The sequence below is a fragment of the Scomber japonicus genome, chromosome 11 (genome assembly GCF_027409825.1).
Source record: "Scomber japonicus isolate fScoJap1 chromosome 11, fScoJap1.pri, whole genome shotgun sequence".
Classification (NCBI taxonomy): Eukaryota; Metazoa; Chordata; class Actinopteri; order Scombriformes; family Scombridae; genus Scomber; species Scomber japonicus.
In genome coordinates, this window is record NC_070588.1 from 5,938,141 (window position 1) to 5,953,549 (window position 15,409).

At 39.1% G+C, this 15,409-nt stretch overlaps 1 protein-coding gene across 1 annotated transcript in view; it reads left to right on the forward strand.

Moving 5' to 3' along the window:
- Positions 1–6,395: 6,395 nt before the first annotated feature.
- The window catches only part of LOC128368315 (ly6/PLAUR domain-containing protein 1-like), a 31,725-nt gene continuing 22,711 nt past the window's right edge, over positions 6,396–15,409 (forward strand). The window contains exons 1-2 of the mRNA XM_053329105.1: positions 6,396–6,444; positions 12,159–12,290. Coding sequence (XP_053185080.1) covers positions 6,396–6,444; positions 12,159–12,290 — 181 coding nt within the window. The remainder of the gene's footprint in view (positions 6,445–12,158; positions 12,291–15,409) is intronic.

The following is a 15,409-nucleotide window of genomic DNA, read 5'->3' on the forward strand; positions in this document are numbered from 1 at the left end:
AAAACTGCCTTGAACTCAGTCTATGACAAACCCAGGACCTTCAGGGCATCGGTTCGATTTGAATACAGATGTCGCGTATGGGAAACCAGACGGTGCCGGCTGTGTGTTTGCACTTTTGCAGTATTTTAACTTGTGAACTTTGAGCCACCAGACTCTCCCTTTATTCATTATGAACGTTTATATTTATGCATCCCATGAAAAAGTCTCAGACAATTAAAAGCTTCCAGGGTCTCCTTTACTGCACGGTGCTGTACATTTTTCCAAGATGCGCATTAGGTCTGACTGATAAATTATCTACAGTGTGGCATGTAGAATATTTATTATGAGTGGTTGAAGTTTGCTATGAAAGATATAAACTGAGTATGGGACATTGTTAGGCATGACATACAGCGTTGTGTGCATTCACTGTATATAAATATGGACGACGTACCTCCACTTCCTACCGCTATACAAAAGTGAGGCCAAAATACTTAGTTTCTGTGAGCTGCCATCTTGCTTGTATGATGTCATTTGGAGCCAGAGGTGGCAATCATGACGTCATGCTCCCTTTTTATATCATCAAATAAATAAAAAACAAACTTAGCAAAAAAATAGTACTTGGACAAACATCTGCATGACAAACTCAACCTAAAATGACATAAACCATCTTTGGGAGAAATTAATTTGACATATAGTTTGATTTTTTTAGGTTTGGCTCATGTCCCATCCGCTAACATGGAACGGTTAAGGTTTCGGGTTAGGGATGTTTTGGCTTAAATTTTGGCGAGCTGTCATGACATTCATATTGATACAGAGTCAATGGTCAAGTCTAACAACCCTTAGCTGTTCTAAAACCACAGTAAGCCAGCTTCTTGTGGTTTATTGCTTAGTGAAATAAGCCACAATCGTCATCGTCTTGTGCTTAAAGTCACAAGACTTCGTCTAAGATTTAAGATGATGATCTTACCTGAGCCTTAAGTGCTGCCTGAGCTGAATCATAACCTTAAAAAAGGTTAAAGATCCCCTCCAGTCATGTTTTAAAACATAAAAATCCTATCCATAGTTGTTTAAGTTGCATACAGGACCATGACTGGCTCCAAACTAGTTGTGATGTCACAAATCCTGCTCATAGGTACACCTTCAAACTCTAAGGCGAGCACAGATAAACTTTTCACCTTCAGCAGATGAATGTGAAAACAAACTCTACACATACATCATTCTGCACAGTGAAGCTCAAACATCCAACTGACAGAAGAAGAAGTCATATTGGTGTTGTTACGACTGGCAGACATTGTACAGCAAGATCAGATATTTTGGCAGAAAAAACTTTAAAATATTTGTCACTGAACATTTTACTCATACATCCAATATTAACATTTTTATGACTTCCCAGATATGCTAATTACACAACATTTCCTCGTCATGTTGACAGAAAATGTAATTCGTGTGCCATTATCTTAAAAAACACATTTACTTTGTTCAACCGAGTGCAACAACATGCACATTTTTGTGGTAAATGTCTTCAACTGGTAATCTCTATATCAATACAGCATGATTGTCTCATACAAAGATGCTTTAAAAAGACTCTTAAGACTTTTACAGAGGCATTCAATCTGTGCATGTTTTCACTCTGCCAGAGAACATACTGAAGGTTTGAGGTTCAGATTGAAAGGTATAGAAATTATGAACAACAAAACATCATCCTTGATGATGAAAAGAGGTTTTTTTCTAATGAACTGAACTGCTTGTCTGTGAATATCCAGGCTCCTGTAACCTTGTGCAGAGTGAGCTACAGTATCAGAGCAAATAATTTAAACCCCTATACATTTTACAGTCTTTGACACGATGACGTCCTTCAGATTTATTGGTACTAATTCAATAAAACAGCATTCAGATCGGTCTCTTCTTTCAATTATGAATTAAGTGCATTTTGGTCATTTTGCTCAGAAAGCTTTACTTCCTCTTGCTGGGCACATTGTGTATGCAGAAGGCTCGCTCTGATCTGATGGTCAGTCATCCTTGATTAGCGTCGCTGTTTTTAAAAAGCTCTATGCATAATGCCTCCCAGTGTGCCATCAGTCATGTTATAACACTCCATGGAGAGAAAATCGAGAGCACATTTAGATAAACTCTTTAAAATGCTTTGGTGCACTCACTGCTGATGTCCAAGAGAATATTTCTTCCTCAAGCAGAGAAAAACTAAAAGTGAAACAGTTAATGTATGAATTCAGTCACAGCATCTTTCCCCTAAAACAATGAACAATCTCTGTCATCAATTGACAGTTTCATTAGCTGCCCATTACGTTTACTTTCATACCAGCAGGGTTTTGACTTCAACTCTCTTTCTGGACTTGTAATTCTGGACTAATAAGCTCCTCGGTTGTCGGTGTAAATCTCCTCAATGGCTACAATGTAATGTAAAATGGCCGGGAGCTAATTTAAAGTTCGACCAAAGCAGGGATTCATAACATCTAAGTGTGTCTTAATGTGCAATTATCCAAGTTCCAATTAAGCTGATTAGGACACTAAATCACAAACAAGTCCTCGACAGCCTCCCGGTTGCAGCGCTGACACAATGTTTCATCCACTGATTAAAACAGGTTGATAATGACGACTGTGAATGAAACTATCAGAGTTTAGACAGAGGATTGCAAAGGACCAGAGAGTAAACAATGACAAAGCATAACGTGCTGCAGATCAGCAATTTGCCCCTCATCTCAGTTTGTCCTGCTCTGAAATCCTCTTACTCTTTATGCAGCAGTGTGCTGGTAGGTGTAGTGAGGCATATACAGTATAAATTAGTTTGGAGGTCTGAAAAGAGCAGGTTGATATGGTGTCGGGCTCAGCAATGAGGACCACAGTCGCGGAGCAGAAATTGTTCAGCCAGTTTTCGGCTCTAAATGATATATTAGTCTACACTGTGCAGCACTGAGGAGACTAATCCATCTTTTGAATTTGTGAAAGAGTATCCAACCGTTTTTTACCCCCCACCCCACCCTCAAGTGTCGCAGACAGCGTTATTAGTTTTTCACTTCACAGAGACTTATCGCAATGGCCTTTATGTGGCATATTTTTGTGCCGTTCTTCGACATGTTGAACCGGAGAGCAGGGCACCTCTGTGTGTTTACCTCAAACTTATGATGCATTTCACTGCCTGCAATATTTTCCTCGGGCACATGTTGTTTTTAAGTCTTTGTTTTATGAGACCCATGTTAAAAGTTTTGTTTCGATTCAGAGCTCAATGAAACCTTTTGAATGTAGAAGCAGTTTGAGAGAGTTAAAAGAGGATGATTTTTCTTATACTGTTATAATATTAAATGTTAAACTTGGTCAAAGATCCAAAACAATGTAAAAATGCTACCTGCAAGTCAAAACCCAGGGCTACTCGACTGTAGGCTTTGTTGCTAAGATTGTTCCATGTGTTGGTTACGTCGTACACTCCCATATTTCAGGATCGGATTCAGGCGTGAACACGTACAATTTTATTTGTGAAGTTTCCATTTGGAGTGAAGAATGAGCGAAAGAAGGGCAATCCTACTTTTATTGTTTGTTTACGTTGCTTCTGTAGCAGCTGGAAGTTGGCCGAGGAGAAGCTTCCTGAAACTGACCAATCAGAACAGAGTGGGCTCATTGGGAGGCGGGCCTTAAAGAGACAGGAGCTAAAACGGCTTGTTTCAGACAGAGGCTGAACTGAGGGGCTGCATAAAGAGCCAGTGTGTTATATAGATAAATAATGAGTTTTTTAAACTGTAAATCATGTAAAGATATTCCAGTAGAGCCCCAGAGTATAAATATAAAGCTTGAAATATGCCCTAATATAATATATAATACGCCCCCTTTCAATGGTATCCTGTGGACAACTAGTATAAATATGGAGCAATGTTTTTACAAGTGGGCACACAAGAACTTTGTCTCCTAGAAATTATTATTGCATACCACATAATTGTTTCCCTAATTATGTTGCCCTGAAAAAATGTAATCACTGGCTTGATTATGTTCACAGGCAGCTTTTTTTTTTAAACTTTACTTCAGATACCTCACTGAAGTACTGGAGAGGTGATTGGGTAACACCAGAAACTCAAGATCTTATTCTGAGATTAGTTGAATGTTGATAAACACGATATGTTTCAAGTCACTATGACTTTTTTCTGTATTAAATAAAGACCATGATCTTTCTCCAACTTTAAACAAGTGCTTCCAATGCCTAAACATAACCATAAAAGATGAATGATGCTGTAGCGGTTACAAACAGATAGTACTGCAAGATCAAATGTATGAATAAAAATATGTTGTCACTGAACGTTTTTTACTCATATGGTTTCAATATTTCAGCTCAGCTCAACTTTACTGTTCTGGTTTGGTTGACTCTCAGCGCTCTCAGAGAAGGAAGCTGTTTAAAGAGAAAAAGCTCTAAAAATCCCCACTGTACACAAACCTGCTCAGCACCAAGCAGCAAAAAATACAAAGTGAGCTGTAGACAAGCTGCAGAACATAGTGGAGCATTTAGAAACTAAACAGCCAGATGTTTCCCTCAGGAGTTGTTGGAGAATCACAATGTAAAGCAGCAGTGTAACATCATGGTGATAGGCCCCGGTGTAAAAAAAATTTTCTGCCCCCACCCCGCCCTAAACACAAGCACGCACACGCACACACGCACAGCCACTCGAGAGAACTGCTATTGTCACTATGTAGGCTAACATTACAAGTGACTGGCCACACACTCATCCTGCAAACCAGCCACGGACAGTAGCTGAAGCTCCATATCAACACTTATCTGACCTGGGTTCAAACTACCACATCCTGATGATGTCTCCAAACTATCAAATATTCAAATATAGCCAACACTAACAAAGCTACACAAAGATATCTTGCACAGAATGTCCATAACAAGCATAACCATCAATAAAAACACAGCTGATGTGGCAATTATATCACACAGTCATTTTTCCAACATTACATTACATTGCCATAGATTTAAATCCCACCAATTCCACTTCATAACAAAGAGAAGCTGTACTCACTCATTAGAAGTTCATCTTCCGGGCCTCGCGCTCAGCAAAGTCATTTAAGATGCTGCTCAGGTCCAAAGTCCTCTCTGCTGGTCTCATAGAGAGTATAACCAGTCCACTGAGTCCGGAGAAGCTCTGCTGTTCTCAATAGAGAGTTTAGCCAGTCCACTGAGTCCGGAGAAGCGGGACGCAGCGGGACGCAGCGGTCAATGCCGCTTCATTTACGGAGCTAGCTAGCAAGCTAACGCTAACCTCTAGCGGCATGCTAGCTTTAGCCTGGGTTGGCTGGGTTTGAGTAAAAAACGTGTCTAATTTGGTCATTTTAGCTTTACCCTCATCCTGCTTCTTTCTTTCCTTCCTATTTTGGACGCTTGCTAAACATGATACTACCTTTTCTAGTCAACTTTCATCCACTTGCTTTTTTTTCCTGCTGAGAGGAGAAACAACCATGGAAACAACTACGTCACTTCATCGCGACTCATCATGACTGACAGCTATCAAGGTGATTGGACAAATTATCATTTCCTCCTCCCATACCAGCCACTCAGCTAGCCTACCTTACTGACCTGCCCCGAGCTATTTCAATCACAAAAACAAAGCTGCTGGACTCCTGACCGTCGATAGGCTGTGGGCCGAGTGTTTCTGCCAAAAAAATCAGTTGATGCAGGATTAAGTATAAGGAACCTGGTTCAGTGAATATATTCATTTATTTAGCCTACAGTAAAACACAATAGGTGCTATATTTGATTGTATATTAATCTGTATGGTGTCAGTGTTGAAATGTGGATCAAACTGAGGCAGGGTAATATAAAGACATAAATAAAACTGATTGGGGACTTTGGAGGTCACAACAATAAAAAATGAACTCTTACGAGTCTAAATTGTGTAAAAAATAAATAAATAAATACATTTTAAAAAAGATGAGATGAGATAAATCAAATATTTTGGAGTTTGTTTATTTGGAGAATAAAGACGATTAAAGTCATCAGAAGAGCAAAACAATGAAAGCTTACATTCCTTTTTTACTTATTTTGACAATTTGTAAAACTTGATTCCAGCTGTGCAAAAATCAGCAGGACATTAACAAACACATCACAGTAATGATAATAAGAGAAAGAAAGAGAAGAAAGCTGACTTTATTGTTCGAGTGCGGTGCGCGCGTGCGTCTGTGCTTGTGTGTGTCTGTGTGTCTGTGTGTGTGTGTGTGTGTGTGTGTGTGTGTGTGTGTGTGTGTGTGTGTGTGTGTGTGTGTGTGTGTGTGTGTGCGTCAGCGTCGGATAAAAAGAGATGGAGCATGAGGAGGTGTGAGGCTCACCATGCCAGACTGCCAGCTGCTGAGTCTCTGCTCCTCAGACCCGGAGATCATCCATCTCTCATGTTTCTGCTCAGCGCCACACTAAGCGGACGATGCGGCTGTTCACTATCACAACTTTGCTCCTGTTGTTCTTCAGCACAGGTATGGACACACCGCTTTCACTCTCACCACTTCCCCGGGATTTAACCTGTCTTTTTTTTTTTTTTTTTTTTTTATTATTTCTGGAGAGGAAGCGCAGTGACTGGTGAAGGAGAGTAAAAAGGTAAACTGGGAGGCGCGCGCTTGCTTGGATCCCATGTTGTCTTTTCTTTAACTTTCGAGCAGATTGCTGATTTTGGCTCCCAATTTTAATGATGGAAAGGCTCATATTTGGATTTACTCACAGTAGATTAGAGTATCGGGTTGCCACACCTTTACTGTTATGACATTGTAGTCTCCAAAAGCTGCGCTCCTGCGTGTCTGAAATGATCCAGGTAAGTTTTGCAGATCCAAAAAAAAGACCCATTCGGAGTTAAATCGGTCTGATATCTCCCAGATCTCCCAATGATTCACTATAATCGGAGAAGCAGAGTGTAAAGGAGCGTTTTTCTCTTTCTGACAAGTGTGCAGATGTTTTTACTTTATCTGTCTCCCGCAGTGAGACAGAATATTCTGATCATTTACTTGAATAAAGCATGTAATTAAATAAATGCGAATTAATTAAATCAGCAGAATATATTAAATAACTCAGGAACATCAGCACCTTTAAGGATGACAATGATTTTATTGTTATTAATACATGAATGTGTGAGCAGCGTTTTAATCTTGTGGCTGGTTCCTCATTGTAACTGCTTTATATTCTGTTGGGCAGATTAATTATAACAGTGCGTCATATTTTAGAGGCTGATTGTGTGTTTTGGATGAAAATTATAAATGAAAAGTAAAGAGCTGTCAGATTAATGAAGTAGAAAGTAAAATATACACTACAGAAAAGTGTGAAGTGAAGCTGAAGTATCATATGGCATGAAATGATCAATTATTATCACTTTATTTGAAGTGCTACTACACAGAAATGTGGCTGTACTTTATATGTTTTCTGATTGCAGTTAAATTGAATAACAGTCAAAGTCAGAGATATTGACCAGAGGTTAAAAATGCAGTAAAATATCATCCTGTATTCTTGCTTTTCAATCCCAAAATCATCAGTTTGGGATATTCATTTTGCAAATATTATATAAGAGTTGATTATTTGTATTCTGTAGACTGTTATAATAATGAATATACTGTACATGGTGTAATTTAACCTTTAATGACATTGCAGAATATATCTTGTCCTATTGGTAAAACATGAGAGCAAAGAGGATCATAAATTCTAAATTAATTAATTTCTACAGTAGCTAGTGGTGAAACATCAACTATTAAAGACATGATGAAATATTGCAACAACATGCTGCTGAGATAAATGTCATCAATGCTCCGTATGCCACCAGATTTACAGAAAGCAGCTGAATAACTGAGCGTGGCTGTCAGATTAATGTGAAATGATTGGAAACTATGACATGAAGATTCATCAAAACCAAACTTACTTTCAAGGGAAAACATTTGCACATTCCTCGTGATACCAGAGAAGATAAGTGGAATATTTAAATAGAGAGAGAGTCAGTGGAAGAAGTATTAAAATCCTTTACTGAAGTTATATGCTGCAATGTAAAAATACTCTATTACAAGTAAAAATAATCCTCCTTAAGTAGAAGTATTACAGTATTATGAGTGATGTAGTATGCAGTATTACAGTAAAAGTAGTGATATATTATTATATATGACATCATTAGATTATTAATAGTGAAGCATCGGTGTTAGAGCAGCATGTTACTGTTGTAGCTGCTGGAGGTGGAGCTAGTTTATACTACTTTATATACAGTTAGCTAGTTTATACTACTTTATATACAGTTAGCTAGTTTATACTACTTTATATACAGTTAGCTAGTTTACACTACTTTATATACAGTTAGCTAGTTTATACTACTTTATATACAGTTAGCTAGTTTACACTACTTTATATACAGTTAGCTAGTTTATACTACTTTATACAGTTAGCTAGTTTACACTACTTTATATACAGTTAGCTAGTTTACACTACTTTATATACAGTTAGCTAGTTTACACTACTTTATATACAGTTAGCTAGTTTATACTACTTTATATACAGTTAGCTAGTTTATACTACTTTATACACAGTTAGCTAGTTTACACTACTTTATATACAGTTAGCTAGTTTATACTACTTTATATACAGTTAGCTAGTTTATACTACTTTATATACAGTTAGCTAGTTTATACTACTTTATATACAGTTAGCTAGTTTACACTACTTTATATACAGTTAGCTAGTTTACACTACTTTATATACAGTTAGCTAGTTTACACTACTTTATATACAGTTAGCTAGTTTATACTACTTTATATACAGTTAGCTAGTTTACACTACTTTATATACAGTTAGCTAGTTTATACTACTTTATACAGTTAGCTAGTTTATACTACTTTATATACAGTTAGCTAGTTTACACTACTTTATATACAGTTATCTAGTTTAGTCCAGTGGTTCCCAACCTAGGGGTGGGGCCCCTCCAAAGGGTCATCAGATAAATGTGAGGGGTGCTGAGATGATTAATGGGAGAGGAAAGAAGAAAAAACTAAGTTCTGATACACAAATGTGTTTTCAGTTTTTTGGACTTTTTCTCTAATCTTTGATTTTTGCTGAAATATTGGATCATTTGAACATTTATTGAAATGAAACCATGTAAGAAGTTTAGAGGTAAAATCACTATTTGGTGGAGCTGGAGAGTTTGAGTCGTGTTTTGTGTAGCAGAAGATTGAAATGGTGAGCCGCCTTATTCAGTTCTCAGAAGAACAGCTGAACGAAAAGATCTTTAACTTTGAGCTCACAGTTATCCTGGGCCGAGAGAGAGGAGCAGTGATATTTTTCTGATTTGATTTCTATTATCAGGAATAACTTGAAGTTAATATAAATGCAGTCAAACAAAGATTAAAGATCCATAAGGAACGATAGCTCGATAATAGAAACCAAAGATTAGAAACTAAATTCAAATCAAAGACGATGACTATGCAGAACCATGTTTAAAATTAAATATACAGAGGAGGCAAAGGTTCATATGTGCTCAAGTATCTGCCAGTACTTAACTACTGGCAGATATGAAAGTTTTCATGAAGAGCAAAAGTTATGTGATGTTAGGGATGAATTCATATTCATATCGTTACTCTTTGTACAGGACATGAGAAATGATTTGTTTGAAAAGATCCAATTCAAAAAATACTGATTCCTTTGATTGTTTGAAGCTGATAAGTTGAGTTGGCTCTTTAATATGGAGATTTTTGTTTTAATGAGATTTATAAGAGGTGGTTGGGAGCTACAGTAAGACAGAGAACACTGTTATCCATCATAACGAGATGTTTCTTCCATGAAGGTCCTGAAATGTTCTCTCTGTTCTCTGTGGGACTGTACATCATGTTTTGTCGTGTTGCCCTCCTGGTTATTATCGATTAGTGTCTTGCACCTTTCTTGTTCTCACCTCAGAAAATGTGCACTTAAATAAACAAATCAATCATAAATACCTGAAGTGTGACCCCGACTACACGTTGCTTTTTGTAAGACGTCAAAAAGGTTGTAAATATTTAACAATGTGTTGTATTTTAAAAGCTTGTTATATTATCCATTGTGTCAAATCTTCATCTGAAAAGTAACTAAAGCTGTTTTAAATAAATGTAGTGGAGTAAATAAAGTAGCATTAAATGGAAATACTGCTATACCCACACCTGTACAGTAGGAGGCAGCATACAGCAAGTAGCTTCCTTTTCCCTTTTTCTTGTTTTTGACAATACATACAGTCTATTGTCCTTCAGTCCTTCTCTTCTCCTGTCAGATCCGGTAATTCTTGGCAATAAGGGGCCATCAGGATGAACCATCATGCAGAGAAAGGTTTTATTAGCAAACAGCAGATATCAGCCACAATGATCATCCCTAAACAGTACCATGGATGTATTATAAGAGCTGAATATTTCTAGCTTCCAGGTTTGCTTCCACATTATGCAACCTACTGAATATGTGCAGGACTGTCTCCCTACTGGCTCCACCCGCAAGTTCCCGCTTGGTCCATAGACTTTACTTTGTGATCAGCTCTTCTCAGCTCGAGTAAAGTTTAACCCTCCTGTTGTCCTCGAGTCAAGGAAGGAAGGGAGGAAGGGAGGAAGGAAGGATGGAAGGGCAGGAAGAAGGAAGGAAAGTAGGGAGGGAGGGAGGAAGGAAGGAAGAAAAGGAGGGAGGAAGAAAGGAGAGACGGACGCAAGGAAGGAAAGGAGGGAGGAAGGAAGGAGAGAAGGCAGCAGGAAGGAAAGGAGGGTGGAAGAAAGGGAGGAAAGGAAAGACAGAAGGGAGGAAGGAAAGGAAGGACGGAGGAAAGAAGGAAGGAAGGAAGCTAGGAGGGAGGGAGGAAAAAAGGAAAGCGTGAGGGAGAAAGGAAAGGAAGGTAGGGGGGAGGAAAGAAGGAGGGAGGGAGGAAGGAAGGAAAAGAGGGAGGGAGAAAGGAAAGGGAGGAAGGTAGGGGGGAGGAAAGAGAGAGGGAGGGAGGAAAGAAAGGAAGGAAAGAAGGGAAGGAAAGAAGTACAGAAGGAAGGAAGAAAGGGGGATGGAGGAAGGAAAGAAGGAAGGGAGGAAAGAGGGAGGAAGGAAAGAAAGAGAGAAGGAGGGAGGGAGGAAGGACAGACAGAAGGAAGGGAGGGAGGAACAGTTAAAACAGACGGGGTAAATTTGACCCAGGAGGACTATGGGGAAAAAACTTTTGCTGCAATACCGCAAGTGACCACTGGGGGGAAAGTGGCTGCCCTATATCCTGCTCTTATTAACACATCCATGAACAGTAATGGCAGCAGGACGAAGAAGCCAACTTCAGTTTCTGCTGCAACTTTAACAAGAAAAGAAGATAGTGTGATAGTGAATGCATGTCCGAGTGTCTGCTTTCTTCTTGGATGCTATGAGTGATAGTTGGAACAGTTACTATTAAACCCTTATAAGCTTTTAAAAGTACAATTTTCTTTCACTTTTTAAACATTTCTGTTTATCAAACTACTAAATGCTCCTGGGTGAAACTGTTGCAAAGCTTTAGCTGAAGTTAAAGAGGCCTCAAACCACAGCAGCTATTTGTTAGTCGTCTTTTTAATAAATCAATCATGCTAATTTTGTTGTTTCGAGTAAAAGATTGAAATGAGTCAGAGATGATGAGGAAGAATCCCTCTGGCTTGAATCGTTGTTAGTAACTTATTTAAATTATGTGAATGTTGTAATTCTGCTATTTTACCTTCGTGTAGTCCTCCCGGGTCAAATTGATCCCGTCTGTTTTGACTGTTCCTTCCTTCTTACCTCCCTTCCTTCCTTTCGTCTGTCCTTCCTCCCTCCTTTCCTTCCTTTCTTCCTCCCTCCTTTCTTTCCTTCCTTCCTTCCCTCCTTCTTTCTTTCCTTCCTTCCTCCCTCCTTTCCTTCCTTCTTTCCTTTCTTCCTTCCTCCCTCCCTCCTTCTTTCCTTCCTTCCTTCCTCCCTTCCTTCTTTCCTCCCTCATTTCCTTCCTTCTTCCTTCTTTCCTCCCTCCTTTCCTTTCTTCCTTGCTCCCTCCTTTCCTTCCTTCCCTCCTTACTTCCTCTCTCTCATCCTTCCTTGACTCGAGGACAATTCCTATAACTTATAGACATCCACCATGTTTCTGTATCCTGCTTCTCTCGGGTCCAATCCAAATACAGGTATATTCATGACATGCATCTTTCATAGTTATATATATGTGTCTGTGTGTCTGTGTGTGTTTCAGGGCTGGCTCTGCAGATTCAGTGCTACCAGTGTGAGGAGATGACACACGACTGCTCAATGCCAGAGTTCATCGTCAACTGCACCGTGAACGTGCAGGACATGTGCCAGAAGGAGGTTCTGGTGAAGGAGGACGGTGAGTCACATCTCTCTCCATCGTTTAAAAAAAGTGTAGTTTAGCTTGTTTTCCTGTCAGTGTATCTCAAAAATTGAACAGACTCCAATGAAATTTGGCCTCAATCCAAGAACTATGGATTATATTTTGGTGGTGATGTAGTTCTGGGATTTGATTCAGAATGTGTGTGAGTGTTTGTTTGTTTATTTTTGGCATGAAATCAATGTAAAACTGACGTGATAGGACACTCTCCAACTTGTTCCACCAGCAGGATTAGTTTGTTTGTGTTGTTCCATCACAGCATCAGGATCCATTATTGCTCAGGATATTATACTCTCTGAATCAATGGAAATATCGACATGTTTTTCTCTCAACAAAAGGGTGTTTTGAATTGTCGGAGGAAGGAAACAGTTTGTATTGTCGGCGTGTGTGAATCATCGTTTTAAAATACAAAGAGAAGAAACAGAAGTGAGCTCTCGGTACTCTGCTGTGAGCAGAAATCAAACTGATCTGAGGTCAGCGACAGACCCTTGAAGTCTTCGCTGTAGGTCTGTATTGTGAAATAGGGGTCAGTCATGGATGTGAATTATTCCATTTTTATGTGACAAAATAATGTTTCATCTCATGCTGTGTGTCCGAGCCTTTCACAAAACCTCAGATCCTGATAAATAGAGTAAATGTTTTAGCCAGCATCCGTCAGTGTAAGATTTACTGGTACACACTGCAGATGTTGGCCAGTAAGTCACAAGAATTGCAATACAGCAGGGGTGGACTGGTCATTGGGAGTACTGGGATTTTTCCCGGTGGGGCCGATGGCTGCCCGTTTTTATTTTTTATTTGTTCATTTAGTTTTTGCTTTTGTGTGTTACAACTAGGCCTAAATCTAGTTATCTAAAGTATTGGAAAACAATAACCATATTCATATACTATCCTGATTAATTGATTAGTTGCTTTACCACTTAACACACGCCCCTGTTTTTTATGCTGTTAGCCTAAACGACATGCCCAAGTTGTGAGCAGCACAGATCCCACATAGTTTGAGACTCAGAGATGTGTCTGGTATCATTGGAAAGGAAACACTCTCAGGATTCTTGTAAAAGTGTCTGTGTGATTCTGTGACTTACTGACAAAGAGTGGCAGAGGTTACAATGATGGGGTTGTTTACTCGCCCATAGGTTTGCCTTTACAATGACATGTGTACAGACATTCAGGGACCTCTCAGCGGGATATAGACACAATGAGGCCACAGCCACAGGTCTTGGCTTCATGCAGTCCAAATTTGGAGTCAAAAGACCAAAAGATGAATTTTTCTGAATTATTTTTCAACAGGTATGTCCATGCGTTTTCCTCAGGTCCTTTTTGGACACTTGGTTACCAAAGCTGTATAACCACAATCAAACACCTATAACTTCACATCCCCTTTGCCTACAATCACAATATTGGTCTCTAATGAAAGCTGACGCCATATTATTATTATTATTATTATTATTATTACATATAACCATATTTTTTTGTTTGGCCATATCTATCTATCTATCTATCTGTTTATTTTGGTATAAGTCATATGTTAAGTCGAAGAAGAACCAACCGTGTACCAAAATGCCGAGTGCGTAATGATATATGGTTCAACTCTTTTACGCACCGGGCGCACGCCGGTTACGCTTGGAGTTTGTTTATGGACAGCCAAACGTAATAGCTTAGTGTCATACACCGTTGGAAACCTCAGACTATTGGCTAAAAGGTTATCAACTTCATTTCACCGAATATTTCCATAGGCTAGAACAGCAGTCAATCAAAGCCATTGTTGTCGGTCACATGTCCTCATTGGCTTTGGAGACATGTACTGCCTAATCCTAAACACCGATTGGCTTGTGTGTGGTGTCGTCAGAAGCAGGAGAGGCTCACGGTCGTAAACATCTAGTCACGTGTACTCTGAGATGGACGTGCAGGTCAGGAAATGACGTAAACGGACCGTATATGGTTTGTTATTTGTGTTATTACGTTACGTATTGGACTAAATACATGGACATATTGAGGAAAGTATTTCGGTTTTATGGAAACGGATTTCATATTTCACAAGAATGGATACTTGGTGAGCTGTACAGAAAGTCCTGAGTCATAAGATGATCGTTGTGGATAAAGGGAAGACTTTGAAGGTATGTAGGCATTATAGCTTTTCTTACTTAGCTCAGGGGCTAGCCGAGCTAATCGCTAATACTATCACGGCTGTGAGCAACCATATAAGTCGTGAGTGGTCTTGAATGAATCAGGACAATCTAAGCTTTCCAACGATGTACGGCATGAGTATATATGTTTAAGGGTTGGTGTTTAAAACATCCAGAAGAACTTGTGGCTACCTCCTAACATCCGTCCCGTCCCGTAGACGGAACAGCGTGCGTTAAGTGGTTAAGTTACTTAGTTACTTTTATTAACCACTTGACCACTATTTTCATCAAAGGATGCCACATAATTGCAAATCTGCAAGCTTACAACTCACATGTTGCAATATGATGTGGTTTGAGCATGTAGATCTGCTATTTTCACAATTTCTACCCATAATGACATTCCCCAAATCAGGTCACCAGAGTTAAAGTGTTTTAAGTGTCCACATGCACCTTTCTTCATTCCCACAGTCCAATGTGTTCATGATGGACATTGATCTAACAACATGACACAGTAACCTATGCTTTACATATTTTCAGTCAGTGTTTAGGGTTTATAGCTCGTTCAACAGTTTCACATTATACAGTTAAAACTAATTCAAGCCTCCAGAATATAAGGGATATTGTTCAGTATACTACTGTTATTAAGGGCTTCTGTGTTTAAATGTACATCAATGCGAGTTGGCACAGTATCTGAGCGTGGATTGTAGTGGGCTGGTCTGGACCAAAAAGTCCAGGGCCGAAGTTTTGTCCCAGTCCAGGCCTGCAATACAGTAATGCCAAAGATAAATTTGAGATTATACCAGGTCAACAGCTACACTGATGGCAGTTCATTTCTTCTGTGTTGTTTCAGGGGAATTTGGCAGAATAGATTCTACAGTTAAACGCTGTAGTAGTAAAGCAGCACTAATCAATACTTTTATAATACCCAGCTTGGAAGAATTAGTTGTGTTTATGTTTCTTCCACACACAAAAAAA